Below are 25,702 nucleotides of genomic sequence, written 5' to 3'. Positions count from 1 at the left end.
ATCTTATGATGTCAGTAAAGTTATTAGCCATGTTTTACAGATGAAGAAACTGAAGTTTAGAGAGGTTTGATAACTTGCTCAAGATCACACAGAGCGCTAGTGGCAGAGAGCTGAGATTTGTCTAGAATGCAGAGTCTGATCAGTCCAGTTCTGAACTTCTGGGTTCTCAAAGAGGAGACTGCTCAAATGTTTTATGTGAAATGATGTGCAGGTCACATGTAACTAACTCAACTTCACATTAATAAACAAGTCACAGTGTTGTCTTAGAATGTCAAAACTTATCCATGCCTGGGTTTAAATATCAGTTATAAAGTCTTCAACATCGAGAGGATGATGAATGTAGTAGTCTCTTGGAGCATCAATGGAAACTATGTTTGCATTATTCATAGTGAATACTAAGATGTGAAATGACAGTATTCCTTTAATTACAGTAATGCCTCTGAAACATCATATTCTAAAAGAAAATATTTTAAAATTACTGGTGAAATGTAAACTCCAGATAATCTTCCTCCTCTTAGATTTTATTTGTTGGCAACTACTTGACACCTTGCATGGTGAGTCAGAGTGGAGCCATTAAAATATGATTTAATTGCAGACAAGTCTTCTAAATAGGCCTTAATATTGTCTCTCCTCCAATAGCCATGCTATTAAGGCTCTGACTGTGGAAGCAGATAGTACAGGAGAAAATATTAAATATCAGTTTCAAGTTGAACATATAAAACAGGTGAAAAAAATACCATTAACTTTTGGGGATGGTCTTGGATGTTTTCCACTTGGCCTACACACTATATTCCTACAGAATTAAAGATAAAATTATGGCAGAATATCACTGTTTTAGGATTTTTTCCAGCTGTTCCCACAGTGGGCACCAAGGACAGGGCAGCTATCAGACTCTGGCTGCAGTAATTAAATATTCAGTGACCTTCAGTGCTCATGTTAATAGAATGTTTTCCTTTTGTGTTAAGATGCCTTGTTTTATCAGTTAGATTATCAGTCTCTCCTTTTTCCTTCATTTTTCATGTAGACCTGAATCTACCTCTCTTCACCTACAGTCATAACATATAAACTATAAACTCCTGATGCACCAACACATCCAGTTATTAGGTTGCTCTGGCTGAACTGATTTTCCTCTTGATAACTCTGAAGATTTGTGACACTGATGCTCTTACTCTACTGAGAAGCAGGAGGCAATCTTGATGATTCCCACCAGGCTGCTGTGAGGATAGGAATGCCTCAATAACATAAAGTGATTTCTGCCTCTTCTTGTTTCAGGTTCAATGGATCCACGTGACTTCCTGAGGGAGGCACAGATAATGAAGAACCTAAGACATCCAAAGCTTATCCAGCTTTATGCTGTTTGCACTTTAGAAGATCCAATTTATATTATTACAGAGTTGATGAGACATGGAAGTCTGCAAGAATATCTCCAAAGTAAGCAAAGACTTAATAAAAGAAAAAAAAAGAAAAAGAGGAATTTAGTTTAGCTAGTCCTATAAATGTCAATTTAGGAAGCCTTCTGTAACCCAAAGGATGTTTACTATGTGTATGTCTGTGAGAATGAATGTCTTAACATTGAATGGCTCAGCTACTGTTTAATAGGTTATATATTGTATACTCAAAAGGTGGAAAATACTTATGCAGTGGAAGAGAAAATTTTTCACAACAGATATATTAGAGTAATTGAATGTAACGTGGGAAATTAAAGAATGGATGTTTGGCATGATGCTTTCTTTCTTATACTAATTGAACATTATCAGTTATGGACCAATATTTTCTATGGCACAGAATTTGGGGACATGGAATACATTTGGGGCAAAAGGGAGGGAAGTATCCTATGTTTATTTTCTTTGCCAGTAGTTGACAACATTGTACTTGTTGCTGTTTAAAATACTTCCACTGCTAGGCAACATAAGAATTGTCAGGCAAAAAAGCAGCAATATACTATTGCTTTATTTCTCTATTTGTTTCCTGTAGTCAGAGAAGACTGAAGGGCATTGTGAAATTTTGATTTTATTACAAATGGATAATTTAGTAAACAACAATACAGTATAATGAGCATTAAAATGAGATGTTCAAAGAAGGTGAAATCAAGTACTGACAGAATAATTCAAGCTTGAAAAGGAGACTTCTATAATTTCTTGAAATGTCAGGATGGGAATGATAGAATGTATAGAGGTAAAGGGAGGTGAGAATGATGAAACAAAAATTTCAGAAACATAAGAATATCCTCTGATTTCAGGATGCCTTGTGAAGCTGGTAACATTAAACTACAAAACAAGATAAGAACAACAAAGAACATAATAAGGCCTGTTGAATGCCATTAAAAACAGAAATATACTCAGCTTCATTGCAAAAAAATACTGAATTTAACAGCATCAGAATATGTTACCCACCATAGAAGGATTAAACTCAGGATTAAATAACCCCTTTTGCCTTATTCCCAGGAGGACAAAGTGCAAACGTCGTCTTGGGTCATATCTAGCAAAAAATGCTTTATAAAGGTCCCTAACAGTATTCACATAATTACATCTAATGGCCTATTCCCCATCCTCAGATCTACTGACAGCATTTAATTCAATAGACGCTTTCTCCTCTTGGAAACCTTTCCTTCATTTGGCTTTCAGGACACTTCACTCAATGGCATTTCCTCCTTCCTTTCTTGGTGATTCTTTTCAACCTATGTGATTTCCTTCATTCCCAGACCTCTCAGTATCTTGGAGTTCTCCAAGACTGTTCACAACATCACTAGTTCCCTTATTAATTTCATCTAACCTCATTGTTTAATTTTTTTGTGTCCTGACAATTCTCCAAATTTTATTCCCCCTTTACTTGAGAATCATACCCAACTGCCTTCTTAACTTCTCCACTTGAATATTGTATCAGTCTGCATAATGTAAATATGCTGCAATAACTAACAGTCTCCAAATCCCCAAGGGCTTAACACACATATTTATTTCTTATCCATGCTACGTTGCAAAATATGTTGGCTGGTGGCTCAGTTCTTTTGATCACCCTGGCAGAGAAAGGGGATGAGACTAATCTCACCCTGATTCTTAAAGCTTCTGACCAGTAGTGACAAAGATAATTCTGTTCCCTTTCCATTTGAACAAATCAAGTCAAAGAGGGTAGGGAAGTACAATTCTGTAAAGTGCTTGAAAGGATGAAAAAATCATTGTTTGTGAACAGCCCTAATTTCTACTATAGTAGAAATGTCTATTAGACATCTCAAGATGACATGCCCCAAATTGATCGCCCTGTATTCTCCCCAGTAATCTGCTACTCTTGCAGTCTTTCCTTCTTTGACCATATCAACACTCAGGCCTAATACCTTGGCATCGTCTCTACTTTTCATGTTCCATCTCTAACCTGCTAGCAAAATCCCATTGGCTGGCCTTCAAAATATATAGAGGATTTTACCTCTCCTCAATGCTCCTACCCTGATCCAGGCTGCCATTTCCTTTCTCCTGAATTCTGCAGTAGCTCCCGGCTGATCTTCATCTTCTGGTTCTTGCTGCCTTCAGTTTCTTCTCAACACAACAGCTAGAGAGATACAGTTAAAATGTAAATCAAAGCATGTGTAACTCATGAAGTCCTGCATGGCCTGGCTCTCTATTCCCTCTCTGATCTCATCGTCTACAACCTTCCCCTTGCTCAGTGTGTGTCAGCCACACTAGCCCTCTTTCCTATTTTTTCCTACCCTCTGAGCATTCTTTTGCCTCACTCGTTATTTCCTCTGCCTGAATTTTTTTGTTGTTTTGACATTTATCCACATGCTCACTTCTAATTTCCTCAAAACCTCTACTTAGATGTTTCCATCTTGGTGAGTACTTCACTGGTCACCCTCTGAATTTTAAAATTTAATCTCTTTCTACTGACTCTTGAAGTATTCCTTTTCCCTTGTTTTTTATTTTATCTTCTTGGCTGTTAAGCATCTTATAGTGTGTATCTTATTTATTTGGCTTGTTTTTAGTATCCTCTGAATATAACTCCACACAGGCATATAGTGTTTTCTTTGTTTCAGAGTTAGAACAGTGTCTGGCACATAAGAAAGTATGTACTGATTAGGTATTGAATAAATAGATTAAGTTGGGACCATCTTGAACCTAACAAGATTGGGACTTGGAGTCAAGCTTGTTTTGAGACTCTTGGTATCAGCTTGAAAAGATCCACTTGGTACGTGGCCAACTCCTCTGGCATTGAGGATTTTTGTGGCTTGGTAATGTAGTTTACTCGGGGCTAAGTATGAACCCTATCAGCTTCAGAGTTAGGCCATTAGGGTCAAGTTTACCAGTGCCTTCATTTGTGAGGATGATGCTTAGCAGCCAGGAGGAGTAATGAACATGTGCTCACTGCAGACAGCTCCTTCCCCAATCAAGAGGGTTCACATTCAATAAAGCGATCTTAAAAATGGATGTGCCACTCTTAAGCAGCCCATCATAATGAATATTATTAAGCTGAAAGATTCTTGAGTAATGGAATATAGTTGAAAATATTTTCTTGCTGCAAATGTAAATTGTCATAGATTTGTGAACTTTTACATCAGTTTTGACCTCTGTTGGTTGTATTAAAAGTATGTGTTGAGGTTTACTTAGGCAGTACTGAGGTTACTGCACCCTTCAAAGTAGGAAATGTGTGTCACTCAGTTTCCTCCAATATTATGCCTGTCAGTGCAAAGCTTTTGCTATCCACTGTAATAGAATTAGATGTCATATGTGATAGCTGAAATAACATACGTATTTTCTCTATATAACCATTTTTGTAGTTTCTAAGCTTGGCTAGATAATTTTTGTAATACATTTCTGCAAAATGAGAGAGATCTGTAAAAAAACTTTAGTATTGAGGGTAATTAATGACAGGTATATCTTGTTACAATTTAAAGAGGATAAATAGCTCTATTTTATAAAAGTTTAGTTTGACTTGTTTTTTCCCCAGTAAATACTTATAGAACATCTATTATATGTCAGACAACTTGTTACCTATTCCTTTGAGTAATAGGAATCCCCATGAAATGGGTGAGAATAATTGCAATACTTACTTCATATAGTTGTTCAGAGTATTAAATTAGGTGATTGATTGGAAATGAACTATACAAGATAGTGATAGGAGAGGATCATATATATATACTTTTTTTCTTTAAAAACACTGTAGTACTTTGTGACAGGCAATTTATAAGTCTTTTATAAATATTAACTTAATTCATTTTTCTTTGTTTTCAATTACTTTTATTTTTTAAAATTATACTTAAAATTCTGGGATACATGTGCAGAATGTGCAGGGTTTTTACATAGGTATACATGTGCCATGGTGGTTTGCTGCTCCCATCAACCTGTCATCTGCATTAGGTATTTCTCCTAATGCTATCCCTCCCCTTGCTCACCACCCCCTGACAGGCCCCGGTGTGTGATGTTCCCCTCCCTGTACCCATGTGTTCTTACTCTTCAATTCTCACTTATGAGTGAGAGCATGCGGTGTTCGGTTTTCTGTTCTTGTGTTAGTTCGCTGAGAGTGATGGTTTCCAGCTTCATCCATGTTCCTACAAAGGACATGAACTCATTCTTTTTTATGGCTGCATAGTATTCCATGGTGTATATGTGCCACATTTTCTTTATGCAGTCTAACATTGATGGGCATTTGGGTTGGTTCCAAGTCTTTGCTATCGTGAATAGTGCCGCAATAAACGTGCATGTGCATGTGTCTTTATAGTGGAATGATTTATAATCCTTTGGGTGTATACCCAGCAGTGGGATTGCTGGGTCAAATGGTATTTCTAGTTCTAGATCCTTGAGGAATTGCCACACTGTCCTCCATAATGGTTGAACTAATTTACACACCCACCAACAATGTAAAAGCATTCCTATTTCTCCACATCCTCTTCAGCATCTGTTGTTTCCTGACTTTTTAATGATCTCCATTCTAACTGGTGTGAGATGCTATCTCATTGTGGTTTTGATTTGGATTTCTCTGATGATCAGTGATGATGAGCTCTTTTTCATATATTTGTTGGCTGTAAAAATGTCTTCTTTTGAAAAATGTCTGTTCATATCCTTTGTCCACTTTTTGATGAAGTTGTTTTTATTCCTTGTAAATTTGTTTAAGTTCCTTGTAGATTCTTGATATTAGACCTTTGTCGGGTGAATAGATTGCAAAAATTTTCTCCCATTCTGTAGGTTCCCTGTTCACTCTGATGATAGTTTCTTTTGCTGTGCAGAAGCTCTTCAGTTTAATTAGATCCCATTTGTCAATTTGGGCTTTTGTTGCCATTGCTTTTGGTGTTTTAGTCATGAAGTCTTTGCCCATGCCTATGTCCTGAATGGTATTGCCTAGGTTTTCTTCAGGGTTTTTATGGCTTTAGGTCTTATGTTTAAATCTTTAATCCACCATGAGTTAATTTTTGTGCAAGGTATAAGGAAGGGGTCCCATTTCAGTTTTCTGCATATGACTAGCCAGTTTTCCCAACAGCATTTATTAAATGGGGAATCCTTTCCCCATTGATTGTTTTTGTAAGGTTTGTCAAAGATCAGATAGTTGTAGATGTAAGGTGTTACTTCTGAGGCCTCTGTTCTGTTCCATTGGTCTATATATTTGTTTTGGTACCACTACCATGTTGTTTTGGTTACTGTAACCTCGTAGTATAGTTTGAAGTCAGGTAGTGTGATGCCTCCAGCTTTGTTCTTTTTGCTTATGATTGTCTTGGCTATGTGGGTTCTTTTTTGGTTCCATATGAAATTTAAAGTAGTTTTTTTCTAATTCTGTGAAGAAAGTCAATGGTAGCTTGATGGCAATAGCATTGAATCTACAAATTACCTTGGGCAGTATGGCCATTTTCACAATATTGATTCTTTCTATCCGTGAGCATGGAATATTTTTCCATTTGTCTGTGTCCTCTCTTATTTCCTTGAGCAGTGGTTTGTAGTTCTCTTTAAAGAGGTCCTTAACACTCAATAAACTAGGTATTGACAGAACATATTTCAAAATAATAAGAGTTGTTTCTGACAAACCCACAGCCAATATCATACTGAATGGGCAAAAGCTGGAAGCATTACCTTTGAAAACTGGCACAAGACAAGGATGCCCTCTCTCACCACTCCTATTCCACATAGTATTGGAAGTTCTGGTCAGGACAATCAGGCAAGAGAAAGAAATAAAGAGTATTCAAATAGGAAGAGAGGAAGTCATATTATCTCCGTTTGCAGATGACATGATTGTATATTTAGAAAACCCCATCATCTCAGCCCAGAAACTCCTTAAGATGATAAACAACTTCAGCAAAGTCTCAGGATACAAAATCAATGTGCAAAAATCACAAGCATTCCTATACACCAGTAATAGACAAATAGAGAGCCAAATCATGAGCAAACTCCCATTCACAATTGCTACAAAGAGAATAAAATTCCTAGGAATACAACTTACAAGGGAGCTTCATTCATTTATCTAACCACCTTATAAGGTAAGTATTAGTAGTCCCACTTTACAGTTGAAGAAACCGGTATGGAGAGATTAGGTAACTCATCCAAGTCAGAAATTTGGCTTCATAGTTCATGTTTTTAACTATATTCATAGCACTGATATTATCTTCGTAACATCAATCTGTATTAGTTGTCTATTGCTGCACAAAATAGTACCACAAAACTTAGTGGCTTAAAGCAGCAAATGTTTATTATCTCACAGTTTCTGTGGTTAGGAATCTAGGTGTAGCTTAGCTGGGTCTCCTAGTTCAGGGCCTCTTACAAGGCTGCAGTCAGGGTGTTGGCAAGTACGCAGCCATCTGAAGGCTCTGATGGAGGTAAATCCACTTCTAAACTCACTCATTTGACTCTTGGCAGGAGTCGTTTCCTCCTGGGCTGTTGGACTGAGGAAATCAGTTCCTTTCCGGTTGTTGGCTGCAAGATGCCCTTTGCTGCCTGCTACAGGGACCTTTCCATTGGGCAACTTGCAGTATAGCAGCTTGCTTTATTAGAGTGAGCAAGCGAGAGAACAACAGGGCGGAGGTTATCTGTAAGGCAAAGTCACAGCCTCTTCTAATTTAATCTTGGAAGTGATATCCCACCTACTTCTGCCATATTCTGTTGTTACACATGAGTCACTAGGTCCAGGCCACAATTAGCAGAAGAGGCTTTCACAAAGGCTTGAATATCAGGAGGTAAAGATAACTGGGAGCCATTTTAGAAGATACCACATAACTCACAGTTAGTAACCAGCTTGTCTTAATTTCCATACATTTCTTTTCTTATTGAGTGAATTTGATATCAAAAGGCCTAGCTATTTTGGCTATCATAGCAGCAATGTTTTGCCATTATGCTGCATACTAACTTATAATTTATTTTCATGCTTATATCTTGTATTAGACTGCATAATGTCATCTGTTATAATATAGAATTCAAAACTCTCTATGACTTAATACAAAACAATAGGTTTTTTTTTTTTTTGATATGGGCCAGACTACTCTGCTAGGTGACTTTCTCTAAAGGATAATACAGGGAGTTAGACTCATGTGGCTCTACCATTTTGAAGTGCATCCCTCTGGCCATAAAGATGTGGGAGATTTTAACAGCCAGGCTTGTGAGTGATGTTCATCATTTCTGCACACATTGCATTGCCCAGAACTAGTGACAGGGCTCAACTTAACTCAAAGGGAAGATGGGAAATGTAATCTTCTGTCTGTGCTCAGGGATAAAAGAAAGGACAAAAGGATTGGTAAGCAGTTAATTTCACCTCACAACTTATTGAGATATGCTACTTGCCTTAAAAAAATAAATATATATGTACACACACACACTGCTTAAGTGTTTCCCTTAAAAATTCTTTTGGCTCTATTTATTTCATTTTTTATTAAAAATAGCATATATGTAGAAAACACATAATCATATAATATCATTTAACATGTAATTGTAAAGCAAACAAATAAGCAACCATTCAGTCACTGCGCAGATCAAGCATTAGAATGTGGCCAGCACCCCAGAAACCCCCTGAATACTTTATCAATTACAACCCCTCACTATCCCAAATTTTATGATAATTGCTTTCCCATTACTTTATGTTTACCTCCACTAGAACCTTCTTGTTTTCCTTCTTGATTAGGATTTTGGAATTTGCCACCTCCTTCTTCTGTCTCCATGTCCTCCACTCGTATTTAGCCCTCAAATCCTTATACCCACCTGATCTCCTGTCAAACTGCTCTTCCTATCCCCAAGATCACCAAGGACTCCCTTATTATATTTGACAAATGTCTTAGTCCTTTTCTTCGTGGACTTATTTGTGGAATTTGACTATGATGGCATTTTCTCTTTCTCAAAACCTTTGACATGTTACAAGTTTCTCTAGTGGTTTTCTTCTCATATTCTTTTGGCTGATTCTTCACAGTTTTCTTGTAGGTTTATCTTCCTCTGCCCACCTTCAATATTGATGTTTCTCTGTCATTTCCTAGCAATCTCACCCACTTTTACTGTTTTAACTCCCACTTATAACTTATGATTGTTAAATCTGTATCTCTTGCTGCATATTCTCCCCTGAGTTCCAGACCCATAGCTTGTCTTCTTTCAGTCATTTCCACATGGGTAATTCATATGTATCTCTAACTTAGCAAGTTCTATGTTTTATCTTGATTAGATAGGAGCAATGATAATAACGGATAGGATCTACTGAGTTCTTTCTAGGTGCCAAGCACTGCTTTAAGTGCTTTACATGAATTAATTCATTTTAATTTTCATTTTAACAAGAAATACCATAAAGTAGTTACTATTATCATTGTACAGATGAGGAAACTGATGCATAGGAATGTTAAGCTGCTTGCCCAAGGTCACAAAGAAATATCAGGCATATCCTTGATTGAAAGTCTGGCCCTCTAGCTTCAAACCAGATTTCCTGACCCCTGTAATGCATACAGCTGCGTCTCAAGTCAGGGCTTATGTCTATGCTTTTGACCATGAGTCTAATGGACTTTGTGTAGTATTCAGCTTATTCAGACAGGGATATATAAGAGGAATATTAGTTTGAGTTGATGTGACATTATTTTAATTCTCCAGACATCTGAAAACATCTGTCAACAGTATGGCAGCTAAATCCTACCCAGGGATGACTCACCCCATTTCAAAGTAGAAGGAGTCAGTATTATTTTGTGTACAAATACAAAATAGGTAAGTCAAATGCAAATACAAAGAGTCAGTCACCACAAAATAATGCTGACCCCCCTCTACTAATAATAATCAAACTGATTGTACTATGTAAATTTTTTAATACTTAGTTATAAAGAATTCCCAGTAGGAGAAACTTTGCCTATTGAAGGTATGTCCATGTCTGGAGACATGAGCAACCTATTCTAAGAATAACAGACTAAGGCAGAGAAAAAAAAATGTATCAAGCTTGATGGTACAAATGTAATATACATACTTTATAACTATGGATAGACCTTTCATTTGTATTAGTGAGCTAGTTTTTAAAAACAACATGATGGAAGAATGAGAAATTTTCATTGGCTCAGCCATAAAAGTTAGTATTGTTTTATTGACTCAATGACTAAAACAAAGTACGCAATGCTTGAAAGAAATTCAGTAGCAGTTAAGTAATAATTTCCATGAAGAAATTAGTTAGTGACATATGGTATTGAAATCATGTGGAAACGTGTGGTATACACCTCTAATAGCAATACATAGAATAAGATCCCCAGAACAAGTTAGACGCACAAACTTAAGTCCTCAAATAAAGATATAAAAGTTATAAATCAGAAAAAAAAAAAGAAGAAAAGAAATCATGTGGGAAAAAAAATGCTCAACAGCACTTATCATTAGACAAATGCAAATCAAAACCACAATGAGATAACATCTCTCACCAGCCAGAATGGCCATTAAAAAGTCAAAAAATAACAGATGCTGGCAAGGTTATAGAGAAAAAGGAATGCTTGTACACTGTTGGTAGGGGTGTACATTAGTTCAATCATTGTGGAAGACAGTGCAGCGATTCCTCAAATATCTAAAAACAGACCTATCATTTGACCCAGGAATCCCATTACTGGATGTATACCCAAAGGAATATATATTGTTTTATCATAAAGACACATATACATGTATGTTTCTTGCAGCACCATTCACAATAGCAAAGACATGGAATTAACCTAAATGCCCATCAGTGGTAGAATGGATAAAGAAAATGTGGTACGTATACACCGTGGAATGCTATGCAGCCATAGAAAATGAAATCATGTCCTTTGCAGCAACATGGATGGAGCTGGAGGCCATTATCCTTAGCAAACTAATGCAGGATCAGAAAACCAAATACCACATGTTCTCACTTATAAGTGGGAGCTATGTTCACCCACACAGAGGGGAACAACACATACTGGGTCCTATGAGAGGGTGAAGGTGGGGAAGAAGGAAAAAATCAGGAAAAATAACTAATGGGTACTAAGCTTAATACCTGGGTGACGAAATAATCTGTGCAATAATCCCCCATGACACAAGTTTACCTATATAACAAACCTGGAAATATACCCCTGAACTTAAAATAAAAGATAAATAAAATTTAAAAAAAGAAAAAAGGCAAAATAACCACAGTCTCAGATAATTGTAGCCATGTTTGAATCATGTGATGACTTGTTACTTGTAATACTCATTCGAGGAAGACAGGGCCTTGGAATATGTTTGGACTCTGAAAAAATTGTTGCCTTATTAACCTTTCACAGCAAACATATATATATATATATCAAACACATATATATATATATATATCAAACACATATATATATATCACAGTTAGTGATATATATATATCACTAACACAACTATAGATCTGTTGAGCTATATATATATATATAGTGTCATTGTACTTAATCTCACTGATAGCTCATTCTTTCAAAATTCTCAGAATTCACTTTAATAGTTCAAATGTTCTCTAAAGTAACTTTCTTACTTTTCTCTTTTTGCTTAGGTGATGCTGGGTCAAAAATCCATCTGACTCAACAGGTAGACATAGCGGCACAGGTTGCCTCTGGAATGGCCTATCTGGAGTCTCGGAACTACATTCACAGAGATCTGGCTGCCAGAAATGTCCTTGTTGGTGAACACAATATCTACAAAGTAGCAGATTTTGGACTTGCCAGAGTTTTTAAGGTGGATTTAGTTTTGTTTTAATTAGTTTTTGTGATAAGTCAAAAGTCTAATAGTTAGTAAACCAATAGATATACTGTTATTCTTTAAAACAATGTTTCTCCAAGTTCTGTAGTCCATAAACTACTTCAGTAGTCCAAAACCTTACAAACTACCTGCACATTCCTATTTCTTTATCAAGGAGAAACAAAATAGAGAAAACAGTGACCAACCAGATTGGAAAGTATGTACTTAAATAAGTAGTTGAATTAATGATCTGTTTTTCAGTTAGTACCAGTCACCTCTGTTCGCCTATATTTCCTTTACAAAAGCTGTACACTTTGTGCAGTGTTAACCTAACTACCATTACTCACTGTATGCCAGACTAATTTGCATGCCACCAGAATTCTTCAGCAATCATTGGCTTTTTGATTTCCCAATTTTTATCTCAGTCTGAAAGATACTCTATAGGAGATGTAATATTAGGTGTTTTTCTCTTAAATTAATTTGAAATTTCCATATTGTACCCTAAAAATATGGATACAGGGCATGAAACAACAAATAAATGATTCCCTTTTAATCTTCATGAAAACATCATTTTTTTTTCTTTTTGTAAATTAATTAGTACCCCAGTGAGTTTATATATTAATTTGAAACACTTAGATCCTACTTTTCATTATTAGCAAGTGGTTACATGGTAATTATCAAAGTCAGTGGCTTCTCAATATCATCAGTAAATCAAACAATAGACTTTCCTTCCTTTTTTCTTGCTCAGGATCAGATGTGAAGCCAGAATCTGTATTAATTCTCCAAATGTAGTAGAATGTTTCTTTCAGTGCTATTCTTGGCACATAGTAGGCTCTTAAATAATATTTTATTAATGACTTCCCACATATTTTTCAGTCTTGTATACCAGATTCAGAATTTGCTAATGTAATTGTCAATTGAACTAGCTCATTTTGAATCTTTTTCTCTAAATTTTGATGTGAAGCAGATTATAGATGAATGAGGGTAGCAAAAAAAAATTGCTTTAACTTGGCCTGGATTCCTTAATGCATTAACAGGTAGATAATGAAGACATCTATGAATCTAAACACGAAATAAAGCTGCCGGTGAAGTGGACTGCGCCCGAAGCCATTCGTACTAATAAATTCAGCATTAAGTCCGATGTGTGGTCATTTGGAATCCTTCTTTATGAAATCATTACTTATGGCAAAACGCCTTACAGTGGTGAGTAATTAATTCTGAAGTGGACCTTTCTGCTGCAGGTCACTTACTTAGGTGTGACTTTAACTGCTTTTCCCAGACTTAGAGGGCAGAGTTATGAGGCTGACCATACCAAGTACCTGCGGGAGCTTGATAGATAAAATTTGATGATGATAATTTGCATTAATGAGGTGGTTTATTACTTCCCTCTCCTTTGCTAGTGAATTGCAGTCTTATAGACATCACTTGCTGCAGGACTTAGTTTAATCCGTGTAACCTGGGAAGGGGATGGTAGACCTCAAAGCTTTCCAAGGAAATTGACTTACTTAGTAACCTAGAGTATAAATGGCTATAAGTTTAAGACTCTGAGCTTCAACTTTGTTTTTTGTTGTTGTTGTTGTTATTGTTTCTGTTCTGTATTTTCTAGGTATGACAGGTGCCCAGGTAATCCAGATGTTGGCTCAAAACTATAGACTTCCCCAACCATCCAATTGTCCACAGCAATTTTACAACATCATGTTGGAGTGCTGGAATGCAGAGCCTAAGGAACGACCTACATTTGAGACACTGCATTGGAAACTTGAGGACTATTTTGAAACAGACTCTTCATATTCAGATGCAAATAACTTCATAAGATGAACACTGGAGAAGAATATCAAATAATAAAGTAGCAAAACAAATTCAAATAGTCAGTTCCAAAGTACAATGTTATCAACCAACTCCACAATCAGTTTATCCTGACGTATTCAAGTGATAGGATAAAGTTGGCCATGTATTATTAAAAAAAAAAAATGTATTTGTGCATTTTATTGACTGGACAACACTGCAAGACTATCAAGGTGATATATAATTTCCTCACTGCCTGGTAAAATTAAGCACACTAAACAGTTATTTTTCTTTTTAACTGATACTTACATTTCAATTTATTGTTTGAAATGCCGATCAAGAGAATCAACAGATGATAGTCAGTTTTTACTCAGTGACTGTTGTAGCATCTTCCTGTTTACTGATTAGAGTGGTTATTCATTATTCCTCAGATTGCTGAATCCCATCAGGCTGTTATTATAAAGGAATTTGATTGCTTTGCTGCACAGCAGGACCTGTGCTTTGAGATTTTTTTTTTTTTCTCTTTTAAAATATCCTGTAACTACAGTGATGGTAAAGCCATGTTAAATGACTTGATTGTACTTGGAGTAATTGCACATTTTTTTCTATGCATAAAAAAATGATGCAGCTGTTGAGAAAATGAATTAAAATCTTTTTCATTTTGCAGAAGGAAATGATGGAATTTTTCTGTACCTCAGTATGTGTCAACTGAGAGTCATATACATTAGTTTTAATCTCTTAATATTGAGACTCAGGTTACAAAGCTGATGAGTTATTATCTATGGAAATGTGAGAAATATCTAATAGCCTGTAAAGTCTGAGAAATAAGTATCAAAATAGTTTAGGAAAATGAGAGGAGAACAGTAGGATTGCTGTGGCCTAGACTTCTGAGTAATTAATAAAGAAAAAGAAATACCCTTTGGCCTACAGATCAGAGTTTTATTTATTTTTATTTTTTGCTTTTTATTATAGTTTAAGTTCTGGGGTGCATGTGCAGAAAGTGCAGTTTTGTTACATAGGTATACTCGCACCATGGTGGTTTGCTGCACCCATAAACCTGTCATCTACATTAGGTATTTCTCTTAGTGCTGTTCCTCTCCTAGCCCTCCATCCCCTGACAGGCCCCAGTGTGTGATGTTCCCCTCCCTGTGTCCATGCGTTCTCATTGTTCAGCTCCCACTTATGAGTGAGAACATGCATTGTTTGGTTTTCTGTTCTTGTGTTAGTTTGCTGAGAATGGTTGTTTCCAGCTTCATCCATGTTCCTGCAAATGACATGAGCTCACCCTTTTTAATGGCTGCATAGTATTCCATGGTATATATGTGCCACATTTTCTTTATCCAGCCTATCATTGATGGGCATTTGGGTTGGTTCTAAGTCTTTTCTATTGTGAATAGTGCCACAGTAAACATGCATGTGCATGTGTCTTTATAGAAGAATGATTTATAATCCTTTGGGTATATACCCAGTAATGGGATTGCTGGGTCAAATGGTATTTCTAGTTCTAGATCCTTGAGGAATTGCTAGACTGTCCTCCACAATGGTTGAACTAATTTACACTCCCACCAACAGTGTAAAAGTGTTCTTATTTCTCCACATCCTCTTCAGCATCTGTTGTTTCCTGACTTTTTAATGATCTCCATTCTAACTGGTGTGAGATGGTATCTCATTGTGGTTTTGATTTGGATTTCTCTAATGATCAGTGATGATGAGCTTTTTCTCATATGTCTGTTGGCTGCATAAATGTCTTCTTTTGAAAAGTGTCTGTTCAAATCCTTCACCCACTTTTTATGGGGTTGTCTGTTTTTTTCTTGTAAGTTTGTTTATGTTCCTTGTAGATTCTTGGTATTAGCCCTTTGTCATATGGATAGCTTGCAAAAATTTTCTCCCATTCTGTAGGTTGACTGTTTACTCTGATGATAACTTATTTTGCTGCCTGGAAGCTCTTTAGTTTAATTAGATCCCATTTATCAATTTTGGCTTTTGTTGCCATTGGTTTTTGTGTTTTAGTCATGACATCTTTTCCCATGCCTATGTCCTGAATGGTATTACCTAGGCTTTCTTCTAGGTTTTTTATGGTTTTAGGTCTTATGTTTAAGTCTTTAATCCATCTTGAGTTAATTTTTGTATAAGGTGTAAGGAAGGGGTCCAGTTTCAGTTTTCTGCATATGCTAGCCAGTTTTCCCAACACCATTTATTAAATAGGAAATCCTTTCCCCATTGCTTGTTTTTGTTAGGTTTATCAAAAATCAGATGGTTGTAGATGTGTGGTGTTATTTCTGAGGCCTCTGTTCTGTTCCATTGGTCTATATATTTGTTTTGGTACCACTACCATGCTGTTTTGTTTACTGTAGGCTTGTGATATAGTTTGAAGTCAGGTAGTGTGATGCCTACAACTTTGTTCTTTTTGCTTAGGATTGTCTGGGCTATGCAGGCTCTTTTTTGGTTCCATGTGAAGTTTAAAGTAGTTTTTTCCAATTCTGTGAAGAAAGTCAATGGTAGTTTGATGGGGATAGCATTGAATATATAAATTGCCTTGGGCAATATGGCCATTTTCACAATATTGAGTCTTCCTATCCATGAGCATGGAATGTTTTTCAATTTATTTGTATCCTCTCTTATTTCCTTCGGCAGTGGTTTGTAGTTCTCCTTGAAGAGGTCCTTCACATCCATTGTAAGCTGTATTTCTAGATATTTTATTCTCTTTTCAGCAATTGTGAATGGGAGTTCACTCATGATTTGGCTCTCTGTTTGTTATTGGCATATTGGAATACATGTGATTTTTGCACATTGATTTTGTATCCTGAGACTTTGCTGAAGTTGCTTATCAGCTTAAGGAGATTTTGGGCTGAGATGGTGGGATTACCTACTTATACAATTATATCATCTGCAAACAGAGACAATTTGACTTCCTCTTTTCCTATTTGAGTACCCTTTCTTTCTTTCTCTTGCCTGATTGCCCTGGCCAGAACTTTCAATACTATGTTGAATAGGAGTGGTGAGAGAGGGCATCCTTGTCTTGTGCCAGTTTTCAAAGGTAATGCTTCCAGCTTTTGCCCATTCAGTATGATATTGGCTGTGGTTTTGTCATAAATCTGTCTTATTATTTTGAGATACGTTCCATCAATACCTAGTTTATTGAGAGTTTTTAGTATGAAGGAGTGTTGAATTTTATCAAAGGCCTTTTCTGCATCTATTGAGATAATCATGTGGTTTTTGTCATTGGTTCTGTTTATGTGATGGATTGTGTTTATTGATTTCTGTATGTTGAACCAGCCTTGCGTCCCAGGGATGAAGCCAACTTGATCATGGTGGATAAGCTTTTTGATGTGCTGCTGCATTCGGTTTGCCAGTATTTTGTTGAGGATTTTCCCATCAATGTTCATCAGGGATATTGGCCTGAAATTTTCTCTTTTTTTTTTTTTTTTTTTTTTGTATCTCTGTCAGGTTTTGGTCTCAGGATGATGCTAGCCTCATAAAATGAGTTAGGGAGGAGTCCTTCTTTTCCTATTGTTTGGAATATTTTCAGAGAGAATGGTACTAGCTTTGTACCTCTTTGTACCTCTGGTAGAATTCGGCTGTGAATCTGTGTGGTCCTGGATTTTTTTTTGGTTGGTAGGCTATTAATTACTGCCTCAATTTCAGAACTTGTTATTGGTTTATTTAGGGATTCAACTTCTTCCTGGTTTAGTCTTGGGAGGGTGATGTGTCCAGGAATTTATCCATTTCTTCTAGATTTTCTAGTTTATTTGCTTAGAGGTATTTATGGTAATCTCTGATGGTATTTTGCATTTCTGTGGGATCAGTGGTGATCTCCTCTTTATCATCTTTTATTGTGTCTCTTTGATTCTTCTCTCTTTTCTTCTTTTTAGTCTGGCTAGTGTTCTATTTTGTTGATCTTTTCAAAAAATCAGATCCTGGATTCATAGATTTTTTTAAAGTGTTTTTCATGTCTCTATATCCTTCAGTTCTGCTCTGATCTTAATTATTTCTTATCTTCTGCTAACTTTTGAATTTGTTTGCTCTTGCTTCTCTAGTACGTTTAATTGTGATATTAGGGTGTCAATTTTAGATCTTTCCTGATTCCTCTTGTGGGCAGTTAGTGCTATTAATTTCCCTCTACACACTACTTTCAGTGTGTTCCAGAGATTCTGGTACATTGTGTCTTTGTTCTCATTGTTTTCAAAGAACATCTTTATTTCTGCCTTAATTTTGTTATTTACCCAGTACTCATTCAGGAGCAGGTTGTTCAGTTTCCAAGTAGTTGTGAGGTTTTGTGTCAGTTTCTTAATCCTGAGTTCTAATTTGATTGCATTGTGGTCTGAGAGACTGTTCGTTATGATTTCCATTCTTTTGCATTTTCTGAGTAGTGTTTTGCTTCCAATTATGTGATCACTTTTAGAATAAGTGTGATGAGGTGCTGAGAAGAATGTATATTCTGTTGATTTGGGATGGAGAATTCTGTAGATGTCTGTTAGGTCCACTTGGTCTAGAGCTGAGTTCAAGTCCTAAATATCTTTGTTAATTTTCTGTCTCATTTATCTGTCTAATATTGACAGCAGTCTGTTAAAACTTCCCACTATTATTGTGTGGGAGTCTAAGTCTCTTTGTAGTTCTCTAAGAACTTGCTTTATGAATCTGGGTGCTCCTGTATTTGGTGTATATATATTTAGGATAGTTAGCTATTCTTGTTGCATTGATCCCTATACCATTATGTAATGCCCTTTTTTGTCTCTTTTGATCTTTGTTGATTTAAAGTCTGTTTTATCAGAGACTAGGATTGCAACCCCTGCTTTTTTTTCTGCTTTCCTTTTGCTTGGTAAATATTCCTCCATCCCTTTATCTTGAGCCTATGTGTGTCCTTGCATGTGAGATGGGTCTCCTGAATACAGCACACCGATGGGTCTTGAGTCTTTATCCAATTTGCAATTCTGTGTCTTTTACTTGGGGCATTCAGCCTGTTTACATTTAAGGTTAGTATTGTTATGTGTGAATTTGATCCTGTCATATGATGCTAGCTGGTTATTTTGCCTGAAAGTTGATGCAGTTTCTTTATAGTGTCGATGGCCTTTACAATTTGGCATGTTTTTGCAGTGGCTGATATTGATTGTTTCTTTCCATGTTTAGTGCTTCCTTCAGGAGCTCTTGTAAGGCAGGCCTGGTGGTGACAGAATTTCTCAGCATTTGCTTGTCTGTAAAGGATTTTATTTCTCCTTTGCTTATGAAACTTAGTTTGGTTGGATATGAAATTAGGGGTTGAAAATTCTTTTCTTTAAGAATGTTGAATATTGGCCCCCACTCTATTTTGGCTTGTAAGGTTTCTGCAGAGAGATCCTCTGTTAGTCTGATGGGCTTCCCTTTGTGGGTAGCCCGACCTTTCTCTCTGGCTGCCCTTAACATTTTTTTTTCCTTCATTTCAACCTTGGTGAATATGACGATTACGTGTCTTGGGGTTGCTCTGCTGGAGGAGTATCTTTGTGGTGTTCTCTGTATTTCCTTAATTTGAATATTAGCCTGTCTTGCTAGGTTGGGGATGTCCTCCTGGATAATATCCTGAAGTGTTTTCCAACTTGGTTCCATTCTCCCAGTCACTTTCAGGTACATCAGTCAAATGTAGATTTGGTGTTTTCACATAATCCCATATTTTTTGGAGGCTTTATTAGTTCCTTTTCATTCTTTCTTTCTCTAATCTTGTCTTCTCCTTTATTTCATTAAGTTGATCTTCAGTCTTTGATATCCTTTCTTGTGCTTTATCGATTTGGCTATTTATAGTTGTATATGCTTCATGAAGTTCTCGTGCTGTGTTTTTCAGCTCCATCAGGTCATTTATGTGCTTCGCTATACTGGTTATTCTAGTTAGCAATTCCTCTAAACTTTTTACAGTGTTCTTAGCTTCCTTGCATTGGGTTAGAACATGCTCCTTTAGCTTGAAGGAGTTTGTTATTACCCATCTTCTGAGGCCTAGTTCTGTCCATCTGTCAAACTCATTCTCCGTCCAGTTTTATTCCCTTGCTGGTGAGGAGTAGTGATCCTTTGGAGGAGAAGAGGCATTCTGGTTTTTTGAACTTTCAGCCTTTTTTGCTGGTTTCTCCTCATCTTCTTGAATTTACCTACGTTTGGTCTTTGATCCTGGTGATATTCGGATGGGGTCTCTGAGTGGACATGGTATTCCTTTCTATTTGTTAGTTTTTCTTCTAAGAGTCAGTCCCCTCTGCTGCAGGTCTGCTGGAGTTTGCTGGAGGTCCACTCCCAACCCTGTTTGCCTGGGCATCACCAGCGGAGGCTGCAAAACAGCAAAGATTGCTTCCTGTTCTTTCCTCTGGAAACTTTGTCCCAGAGGGGCACCCACCAGATGTCAGCCAGAGCTCTCCTGTATGAGGTGTCTGTTAGCCTCTACTGGGAGATATCTCCCAGTCAGTATACACGCAGGTCAGGGACACACTTGAGGAGGCAGTCTGACCCTTACCAGAGCTCAAGCACTGTGCTGGGAAATCCACTACTCTCTTCAGAGCTAGCCGGCTGGGATGTTTAAGACTGCTGAAGCTGCATCCAGTCACCCCTTCCCCCAGGTGATCTGTCCCAGGGAGATGGGGTTTTATCTATTAGCCCCTGACTGGGGCTGCTGCCTTTTCTTCAGAGATGCCCTGCCCAGAGAGGAGGAATCTAGAGAGGCAGTCTGGCCACAGCGGCCTTGCTGAGTTGTGGTGGGCTCTACCCAGTTTGAACTTCCAGACAGCTTTGTTTAGACTATGAGGGTAAAATGCCTACTCAAGCCTCAGCAATGGCAGACGCCCCTCCTCCCTCCAAGCTCAAGTGTTCCAGGTTGACCTCAGACTGCTGTGCTTGCAGTGAGGATTTCAAGCCAGTGAATCTTAGCTTGCTGGGCTCCATGGGGGTGGGACCCGCCAAACCAGACCACTTGGCTCCCTGGCTTCATCCCCCCTTCCAGGGGAGTGAACGGTTCTGCCTCACTGGCATTCCAGGTGCCACTGGGGTATGGAAAATAAAACTCCTGCGGCTAGTTTGGTGTCTGCCCAAATGGCTGCCCAGTTTTGTGCTTGACACCCAGGGCCCCAGTGGCGTAGGCAACAGAGGGAATCTCCTGGTTTGCGGGTTTCGAAGACCATGGGAAAAGTGCAGTATCTGGGCCAGATGTGCTCCGTTCCTGACGTATAGTCCCTCGTGGCTTCCCTTGGGTAGGGGAGGTAGTTCCCTGACCCCCTGTGCTTCCTGGGTGAGGTGACACCCCACCCTGCTTCAGCTGGCCCTCCATGGGCTGCACCCACTGTCCAACCAGTCCCACTGAGATAAACCAGGTACCTCAGTTGGAAATGCAGAAATCACCCGCCTTCTGCGTTGATCTCGCTGGGAGCTGCAGACCAGGGCTGTTCCTATTAGGCCATCTTGCCAGCAATCAGACCAGAGTTTTAAATGGACTACACAATAGGTCAAACTCTATTTCAGAACTAGAGGCTAGGAATAATGTCTAAACTTGGTTATGAAACTTTTTTTTTTGGTCTGGTAGGATAAGAGTGTTTTTATTCATCTTAAGTTTGCATTAACCTTTGTAACAAAGTTATTGTTTTTTTAAACAATGAATGTATCAAATTATCTGTCTCATTAGATAACTAGGTAGACTTTTCCAAGGTAGTTTCAAAATCAAATATATATTCAAAAATCTTCCAGTGTAAAGCAATAGGAATGAAACAAGCCATGAGAAAGCAGGATATTTTGAGTGTATTTTCATACCTTTCTTTAAAGGAGAAGTGCCTGTCTAAACAGTTAAGGAAACTCAAATTCAAAGTAGATTAAACAAGAAGTAAATTTGTAAAATCTTTTAACTGGGAGACAGGAAGTAGGGAGGGCTTCAGGCGCAATATCGTTAGCAGTTCAATGATGTCAACAAAGACCCATGTCCTTTCCAAACCTCCCTCTGCCGTCAGCATTGCCCTCCTTCCCAGGGTCACAGATGGTTGTCAATGGCAAAACAGGGGTTCTGTGTTCTCTTCTCCTCATCTGGCAAGAGAAAATGGGAAATCTCCATCCCAAGCTTGGATTAAAAATTATTTTCATTTTTGTGTTCTGGCAAACTGGGGTCCTATGCCCAGCCATGGACCAATAATAGGCTTAATGTGAATGCTATGTGCTGATTGGATTGGAATAAGTTCTGACTCTGAATCTGGGAATGTGGTCACCTTCTTTAGAGATAAGTTGGGAGGTTGGCTTATCTGAATAAAAGTAGAGAATATGAGATGCTGGAGAGGTGTTCATTAAGGAGAAAATTCCCTGAGATGAATTAACAATTAGAATTATCTATCTCTGTATCTGTCTATCCACCCATCTATCATCATCACCTCATCTCCCTTCTTTCTCTCTCTAAATATATACATGCGTGTATGTGAGTCTGTATATATTTATTTTTGTGTGTTTATGTGATTGTGTGTGTGTGTGTGTGTGTGTGTATTCCAGGCAGATGTGTGCATATATACCCAAACTTTCCTGAAGACCTTGGAATGAAATGGGTCATGCGAAGCTAAAGATTATAGAACCCCTTGATTCCTTTATAAACAGAAACTATTTCTAAGATCAAGACTAATCTTTTAGATTAGTTGACTGTGTATAGAACAACTTGTTTATTTAAAGTCATCTAGTCTAATGCAATCAAGGAGTAAATTATAAATAACCAGTTAGCATAAATGGAAAGAAAATAGTTCTTTTTCTTTGAATTCATTTCTTCATGTTTAATTTTTCTTGTGCACATATAGAAATGAATAGAAATATTCCCATATCAATGTGCAAATTCAGCTACTATATAGTTTGTTTTTTTAGTAGCTAATAATAATAAATTTTTAGTAATATCTGATTTTGAAATATGAAAAGAAGTTTATCCTTTCCTGTTTTAATACCACCTGAAACCCGTTTAACTTGCTGTGTTTGACTCTTGGGGACATTTATGTTCAAGGTTCTGTCAAAGCAATCTATTATTCTTATTTTTACCTGATGGATCATGGAGAAAAATAATGGATTCAGTTATGAGAAACAGTAATAGATTTTTTTTAACTGCCATAAATTTCTCTCCCTATATTAAATAAAAGGATCAGGAAAAGATAAGTTGAATTTTCCTACAACGAGCCAGCTCTTCTTAAATTTACCTCCCATAAATTGTAGCAAAGCACTTTTAATATAATGTTTTATTTATGTAATTCAGTTATTTGGAGATGGTGGTGAGGAATGTGAGTACATCATTTCATGTTGTATTTCAAATCTCTTTTGACAGAAACCCTAAGAATTTGCAATAGAGGAAATTCAAGGTTCTATTAAGTTTTTCTTTTTCTTTTTCTTTTTTTTTAAAAAAGAGGCTAAAAAAGGAAATAAGGGAATAGATTTAAGTTACATAAAGTCAAAAGAGGCACAGGGTTGACTCTGAGTAGTTGGGGAACCTGAATATTTTGTCATCAAAAACAAAGTTAAAGTCAGAGTGACCAGGAATCTGCAAACTGGCTGTGGGAATGGGTAGACTTGAAAGACAACAAAGAACTAGCCTGTGGGGTAACATCAGACTAGGGTCACACTCAACTTTTACTCACAATATCTGTCTGTATGATGACCGTGCGGATCTAATGAACCAGGAGGGGCCCAAACTCTTCCAACTCTGTGGAAGCCTAAAGGAAACTGTTGCCATTGGAAGGATGCCATACCTAGCTGGAGCTTCTTGGAGGAAGCAGAGCCCAGCTGGTGTTCCATGGCTTGTCAAGCATATGCCATTTTTACGATCACTTTTTTCATGGTCTGGTTGAGCATAGGATTTCTGAACCAAATAGCCTTTCTGGTATTGTGTCTTTGGTGACTCATTATGATCCTTTACAAAGACACATTATGTGAGCTAGAATGGTGATGATTTAGGTACCTTATTCAAATCGCATCATCATTTAATTCAAGAGAAAGGCCGTTCTTAAAGTAAATGAGGTTTGTACACCTGGGTATTGGAATTGCCAGTGGGCTGATCTGACAATCTTTGATTCTTGTTTTTTTTTCTGGAATTACTATGTAGAAGATTCAGTCTATAATCTTCAACATGATGCAAATATTCAGTGTCATAGGATCAAAAAAAAAACATGCTGGAAAGTATCTAAAAATCTTTTAAATTCATATCTTAATTGTCAGTGTTATCCTTTTACTGCCTACATTCCCCCACTAAACTATTTTAGATTTTTCTCTGCTTTTGTTGAGAAAGTGATGTTAGTAGGCCTCTCAAGTTATTTATGAAATTTAGAAATATACTGGAGAACAAAATAGTATATAAACCCTGAATTTCAGAACCCTCAACAAGTTTAGCTTCAATATGCATTCAGATGACACTACAGAGATGTTCTAAGATTAAATTATAAGAAAAGAGATGCCCAAGCATTTCCATGTACTCTTCTTGCCTAGGTAGTTCATTTATCTATCATTCATTTGAAGCAACAGATGTCAATGTAACATCTTTTTCATTTTCATGGAGAATAATCAGCTCTTTCAGAAGAGGGGACTATATCTCAAACACACCTCAGGTGTCCAGTTAGAAGTATTACCATGCAGGGTATTCAAGTCATATTACCTAATAACCATGAAATTGTATGCTGGGAAAAAATGGTTAAAAGTAACTAAAACTGCCCTGTTTGGAAGAAACTAAATATTGCTTTATAATGATTTTCAGATATTTTAGAATAGAGGCTTTAATTATACTATTTGTGAAAAAGAAAACTGCTTGGTATTAACCAAGTTATATTTAATTTTTATGGTCCACAAAATTTCAGAGTAAAAATATATCATAACTTTTAATCAATTTTCTAAATGTACATTTAATTATTGATTTAAAAAATAAGAAATAAAATCAATTAGCCAGATTTGTATAATTTAAAGCTACCACAGTGAGATTTTTGTCTCTTAAAACATGCATATTTTTATATTGTATTCTTTAATATTTATATTATACAGTTACATGTGACACATATTACATATGACTAACTTATATGTAGCAAAGGGATTAAAGAAGACCTCTTTTAATTGTACTACTTATTATAATGCTATTATTTACCCTGATTCAAATGTAACTACTTATAATTTTTAAACATTTTTATTTCTGTATTCTTTAAAATATTAAGGCAATGGTTTTTCTTGAAATTATATTTTACCCTATGTATTCTATTTTTATTCACACTGGATTTGTTTATTATGATAGTTATATCAAAGTGATTATTTTTACCTTGACTTTTAAAAGTTGACTGTTTCAGAAGTCAAGTTGGTCGTGGATCTAAAACATAAGTTCAATGTGTTCATAGCAAGTGAAATATCTCCTCAGTTGACTATGTTAAGAGTTTGCATTTGTATGATGAGGAAAGTAAGTCTGTGAATCCAGGGGATATGATCTTGCTGATGCCATTTACTGCAGGTCATCTGCTTCATGTCACCTTTCTCAGAGTCCCTGGCTAGAAACCTCCAGCTTAGAGGTTGTTGGTTGCTGTGGCAGTAGGAACAAAAGCTCTAGCAGATCTCATGTTGGCAGTTACATCCTTGGGCCCAAAAGATACACATGCCACTTTTGCTCCCACTCATTGGCCACAATTATGTGGCTTCACCCAGACACAAGGAATGATGGATATACGATCTTAACACGTACCCAGACATTGAGCTCTCCAGAAATACTCACTAAGGAGCACTGAAGCCTGTTGCACTGTGTTAAAATATCAAGTAAACTCTCAGTGAGGCTGAGTGGTGGAAGGTCACAAGTACTCAGTTATCCATTCTTTCTTCATTAATTATTTTATTTATTC

General features: G+C 36.9%; 1 protein-coding gene across 7 annotated transcripts in view; it reads left to right on the top strand.

Moving 5' to 3' along the window:
* The window catches only part of FRK (fyn related Src family tyrosine kinase), a 165,735-nt gene extending 140,566 nt beyond the window's left edge, over window positions 1-25,169 (top strand). For 6 of the 7 annotated variants that reach the window (XM_008007265.3, XM_038000992.2, XM_008007269.3 and 3 more), the window contains 4 exons: window positions 1,273-1,431; window positions 11,920-12,101; window positions 13,142-13,307; window positions 13,711-14,977. In XM_008007265.3, the coding sequence (XP_008005456.2) occupies window positions 1,273-1,431; window positions 11,920-12,101; window positions 13,142-13,307; window positions 13,711-13,922 (719 nt within the window). In that variant the 3' untranslated portion in view covers window positions 13,923-14,977. Of the gene's footprint in view, window positions 1-1,272; window positions 1,432-11,919; window positions 12,102-13,141; window positions 13,308-13,710 lie in introns of all 7 variants that reach the window. The other variant, XM_073022430.1, reaches the window with a different exon arrangement.
* The last annotated feature ends 533 nt before the right edge of the window (window positions 25,170-25,702 follow it).

Source organism: Chlorocebus sabaeus, chromosome 13 (genome assembly GCF_047675955.1).
Source record: "Chlorocebus sabaeus isolate Y175 chromosome 13, mChlSab1.0.hap1, whole genome shotgun sequence".
Lineage (NCBI taxonomy): Eukaryota > Metazoa > Chordata > Mammalia > Primates > Cercopithecidae > Chlorocebus > Chlorocebus sabaeus.
Note: the sequence above shows the minus strand (reverse complement) of the source record. Positions and strands in the feature narration are given on the sequence as shown.